General features: G+C 31.6%; 1 protein-coding gene across 1 annotated transcript in view; it reads right to left on the bottom strand.

The window, feature by feature from the left end:
* The window catches only part of CCHa1 (CCHamide-1), a 19,922-nt gene extending 14,388 nt beyond the window's left edge, over positions 1 to 5,534 (bottom strand). Inside the window, exon 1 of the mRNA XM_065504612.1 lies at positions 5,365 to 5,534. Within this exon, the coding sequence (XP_065360684.1) occupies positions 5,365 to 5,428 (64 nt within the window). The 5' untranslated portion in view covers positions 5,429 to 5,534. The remainder of the gene's footprint in view (positions 1 to 5,364) is intronic.
* Positions 5,535 to 6,000: the final 466 nt, after the last annotated feature.

Consider the following 6,000-nt stretch of genomic DNA (forward strand, 5'->3'; position numbering starts at 1 on the left):
ATGAATATTTCAATGCGCTACAAACGGAAAAATCAATATACCCTCCATCTTAATTTAATGGTAGGTATAACAATTATCTAAATACCATCGATCTGAAAGAAATGAAGACTTGTGTTGCTTTATCCATTTGGAAGCTTGAGAGTACAGATTTGAAAAATATGGGATTTAAATTTCTAAACAATTTTTTTAGTATTTGTTGTTAATAAGCTGGTAAGTAGAGGCAATTATGTTTCAAATAATCATATGATAGGTTCTCTAAAGGCGTACTGATCTGCTATTTTAGCATCCTCTAATAAGTTTGATCTTAAAATTGTTTAAAAGAAAAGTTGTTTTGCTCAGCTAATTATATTTAATTTCAAATCAAAAAGTATTATTTAATATTTCACTATTTTATTATAATTATTAACACAAAATCATTGGCCAATTTTATCTAATCGCAGAAATATTGGAATTTCCCCATGAAAACCATATGTATTTCCTTTAGATATTTTTTGCATTATTTGTACTAAATTCCAAATTAAATAAAAATGTTATAAATTAAAGCAAAAAAAACAGACAAATCGTTGTGTAAACAAATACAAAACAATTAAACTGATCCAGGCAAATACTAAGTAGTATTTGGATTTTCTCACTTTCATATCTTGGAACTGATTGGACTATTATGTGTGTGTTGGAGTACCTATGCATGCGTAGTGTGCAGAAATGAAAAGGAGTTAATTGATTAAAGGCCTGTTCCACGAAGTCAAAAGAAAAATGATTCGAACAAATTTGTGTGAAAACTATTCGAAAGAATTTTAAAAACTGAGTGTTCTTCATAAACAAATTTGTCGACTCATTTTTCTTTGTATCCATATTTTTATAATATAAAGATTTTATCGTAAGAAAATACCACTATATTCTAGCACTGCATATCCTGCTGTGATGTCACTAAAGGGTCCTTCTCAACAAGAATTTCATAGACATACAGAGTTATATTCCAGATGCGGTTGATCGTAGTCGTCTATCTTCAATGACATTCAAGATACAGAATCAAATTCATAGAGAACAGGATGCAGCAAACTAAAGCAAGCGATCTAACAACAGGAAGTAGGATTGATCTATCAAAAGCCATATTATTTGAAATGAATTGGTTCTGTACAATCTCTGTTATTGCGTCTCTTGTATATTCTGAACTCATGCTCAACTTAATTGCTGTCGTAAATTAATCCTAAAACTAAAAATCAACAACAGGGGAAACAAAAATCCAGCACATATCAAATAAAAAGAGAGATAGCAACAAATAATACCTAAAAAAATGAAATTATTAACCCTTCCAACTGGCATTTGCAGTGCGGCATTCGATGAGAACCAGACAATATGACGTTCATAACAACTCCAAGAAATCAACAGCAATATAAAAAAGAGCACAAGTATCTACAAGTACTGGTGATTTTAAGGCAACCGTAACACAATGTTTTTCGCTTGTTGTTTCAACATGTACGAGTACGATGCACGCATGAAAGAGGCCTCAAAAAGTGGAGGTGTGTATCTAAACAGTATTTACATACATACTTGTGCAGTTAATGCGCCGCCTACTTTAACAACCTGTAACTACAATCCCCAATATGCATGGATACATTTACAGGTGTTCACTTGAATTTTTGTTTTATGATTTCTATCATCGTGTTTTGGAATTATGTTGATTGTTTTGAACTTGTTGCTATTTGGCAGAGATCAAAGCAGCAAACCGCTTTAATTCAGCTAAATTGTAATCGGCCATAGATTATGTTTTAGTTGTTAAATAAATGGTAGCAGTTATTATGTTATTTTTTAGGGGCAAATACTTAGTAGCAAACAATTAATTTATTTTAGTATATTTAGAAATCGTATTATTAATACTTTTAATATTTATGAGACACATTTTAGATGGACTTCATACTTACTCTTCTACTCAAATGTGTCTGACTCAAACATTTGGAAATTGTTAGTAAAATACAAGAATTTATTATTTGTTTTGGTTTTTTAGAGAATTTTGGAAACATATTAAGGAGTGCGTAAATAATAATCATAACGTTAAATGTCTAAATTCCCTTGGACTTTCTGACACATACAAAAGTCATATTATCCATTTAAGTTTTCATAAAGTCCATAAGTTGCAACTAGTCATGATGACCAGAAAACACTTAACTATATAAAGACCGTGTTCGAAAAACACCGGACTTTAAAACTAGACTTTAAACACTTTCAGTTACGGTAAATATGGCTATATGTATTTGATAAGGTTTCTGGAGATTGAATTGGTCCCATCTTAAGTTAAAAAAATCAGGAGACGAAAGGATTTATAGATAGAGCTTGCGAAAGGATTAACTGTCAAACAGCGCTAAGTTTTTGACATTTATTTGCTGTATGACTTAAAAATGGGGGATTTTTTCAAATATTTAGCTTTTGTTCAGAAACATTTGTACAATATGAATCTATTCAAAATATTGGCCATTGTTAGATATGACCTTTACCCATCTTTCTTTCATCATATAGATTCCGAGCCAAAAAACTGTTCATCTTTTGAGGACAAAAACGTATTCACAATAAAACAATATCGGAAACTCTGCTCTAAAGTGAAGCGTATCCCAAAGAGAGCGCTCTGCATCGATCGAAACAAATAGTATTCGGACGGGTCAAGTTGTGGACTATAAGGCGGGTGATGAAAAGCTTCCCAACCACTTCATTCTAAATATATAGTTTTTAACAGAATATTCTGGTTTCATGTCTGGCCGCATATTCTGGGCGTATTTCGGTCAATTATCGCTTCAAACGAATCAGTTGCGTTCGGTACAGGTACTTGTGATGGTCTGGCCAGATTTCAGCAGCTCTCAATAGATAGGACTCTTTTTCTCCCACAAAATACAGAGCATTACTTTAGCGGCATGTATATTTGGCTTTAGTGTCGATTCGGCTGGTTGGCCGGGCTTCACATACGATCTCTTACGCTTCGGGTTATCGTAATAGCTCTATTTATCATCACTAGTAATGATTCGATGCAAAAATGATTTTCTTTTATAGCGTTGAAGCAGCATTTCAGACATACAAAATCGTCTTAAAAAGTACTCTCGGCTTCAATTCGTAAAATTGTAAGTTCACACGGTTGTTAGACAATATTGTTAGATCTGACAACCGTATATACATAGCTTTAGTCTCCCTTATTAATTATTTATTGGCCTTAAAATATTTCTCTTATATGTGGATTAGGGTCAATTAAAAACCGATCCTTACAAAAGTTGGTTGTGAAATTTCATCACGATATTTATCAGTATAAGACAACTATGAATTTTCAAGTAATTTTGTGAGGGGGATCTTGTATGGGGACTAGGGACAAATATTGCCCGATTTTACAGTATAATTTCAGAGTACAGAAAACTAATTTGTGCAAAATTTTATCAGGATTTCCGCATAATCAACATATTTATGGCTGCTCAAACAGTATTCCGGGGGCATTTGTAAGGCGGCTAGGTGAAATAATGGACCGATATATTCCGTTTTCAATACCAAACAAACCATATCAACAGAGAGTATTTGTGAAAAATCATTTCTTAGCTGCTTTCGTCTGCGCTCTATCGTGTATTCAACAGACAGAATATATGTACTTTTGTGGGTCTGCGATAAATATTTTGATGTGCTACAAACGGAATGACCCCCATTTTTTTTGATGGTGGGTATAAAAAATATTTTAAATCAATTTGAATAAGATTGGAATTAACCAAAATTTAATCATTCCAAGGATGAATGCCTATTATCATGAATTAACTCTGAATTTCTTAAACAAGTACTTATATATCAGACTAAATGTTAGTCATTACTAAACTACTTCTAAGTAATGCAAATAGTCATTGAAAAGTATGTGATTCATGCAACAGCCAGGGTTGTTGTATTAATTAAATCAAGAATTTTCTTAAATAAATTTTTTTTTTTTAATTTTCTTAAAGAAGTAGAGGTTAATGATTAGAAAATGAATTTGTTAGCATTTTTAATTTTTAACAATGTAAGTATCCATATAACAATCAATACTATACAAATTTAAATTTTGGAAAGGGCTCCTTGAGCAACACATCTTATTTATATAATTTTGCTAAGCTGAACAAAAATCATTGTTTGCTACGCTGAACAATGAAGTTGAGATTTTGATACGGATGACAAAGATCGCCCAGGCCAGCCAAAAAAGTCTGAAGACCAAGAATTGGTGCCCCGATAGACCAGTCGATAGTGTGCTGGACTATTAATCTGAGTGTTGCGGGTGTATCTGCGCAGACAAGCAAAACGCTTCGCAGTTTGTGTTTGTTTTTTTTTTTTTAAATTAATCCCTGAATATTGTTGCAAAATCATTGCGAGCTACTCAAACAGCAATTTCAAAACGTTTTGCGACCAGCAGGATTCATACAAAATCAGGGAAATTGGGAAAGACCTTGAAAGACGATTTTGCATATCCGAAATGATGTTTGAAAGCTATAAAAAAAATAATTTTTGCACCGAATCGTTGCTTACTATGAAAAATAGATCCATTACGATAACTCGAAGCGTAAGAGAACGTATGTGAACCCCGGCCAATCAACTGAATCGACACCAAAGTCAAATATTCATGGCTCTAAGGTAATTTTATATATTTGGTGGGAGCAAAAGGGTCCTATCTATTATGAGCTACTGAAAACTTGTCCAGACCATCACAAAGAACCTATTCCGAACGCAACTGATTCGTTTGAAGCGAGAATTGGCCGAAAAACGCTCAGAATATGCGTACAGAAACTGAAACTGTAATATTTCATCCTGACAACATTCGGTCACATGTTGGAATACCCGTTAAAATTTAGAATGAAGTGGTTGAGAAGCCTAATATTATTTGCTTCAATCGATGCAGAACGCTCTTTCTGGGATACGCTTTGCCTTATCCGATATTGCCTCAAAAGATGAGCAGTTCTTTTTATTCAGAATCATAGCTAATAATGGCCAATACTTTGAATAAATTTATATTGTACAAATGTTTCAAAATAAAAGCTAAACATTTTAAGTCTTAAAAATGCACAATTTTTTATATTTAACGATGTTTGCAGAATTGTGTAGGAATTTAAAATTTTTCAAAAACTTAAATAAAATTTATTTAAGTTTTTCAAATACATACTACAGAAACTAGACAATTTTTTGTATGAAAGTTGATGAAACATTATTAACGAGGAGCCCTTTTTGGCATGATTCACAGATCCTAATTAAAATAGTATTTTTGGTATTTTAAGTAAAAATTTTTTAATTGAATACAATTTGGTTTTATTTTTTAATTCATTAATTTGGTGCAACATAATTTTGGAACGTTTTTTTTTAATAAATTTTAAAATAATTTACCTTTAACCACCGTAAATAAAATGAGAAACATCCACAAGGCGAAATAAAATGTTTTAAAAGCCATTTCTTTTGATTTTACAAACTTTGAAAAACAAAACACTATTATTACAACTATATTTCTTTCTTTCTTACTGCTTCTTTTTTCAAAAATATTCTTTAATTTTCTTTAAAATTTTGTGTAAAACTCAAATAAAATAAATCAACAAGTTCTTGCAGTAGTTATATTAAAACACGTTCTTAATATTTGTTTTACTTTTGTTTCCTTCCGATTTCCGTTAGAGTTTGAAGCAGAATTTAAACTGTCCACTAAAACATGGTTTACATGGGGTTTTTATACAACTAGAGGTAAAATGTAGCAAAAAATAAAAAAAACACAAAAGTTGAAAATCAACAAGAAAGAAAAAGCCACCATGTTAAAATACTAAAAATCACATAGTACATCATCGACATTTACACATACATAAATAAATAGATTTTTATTATTAGAATGTATGTGTGAATGATGCGTATGTGTGTGCAGAGACCACACACATATGAAAACCATTAGAAAATGCGAAAAAAAATAACCATGATGGTAGTACAATTATACAAGACAAGATAACGTACGAGATACGAGGAAATGATAAGAACAACATA

This window comes from Calliphora vicina, chromosome 1, assembly GCF_958450345.1.
Source record: "Calliphora vicina chromosome 1, idCalVici1.1, whole genome shotgun sequence".
Classification (NCBI taxonomy): Eukaryota; Metazoa; Arthropoda; class Insecta; order Diptera; family Calliphoridae; genus Calliphora; species Calliphora vicina.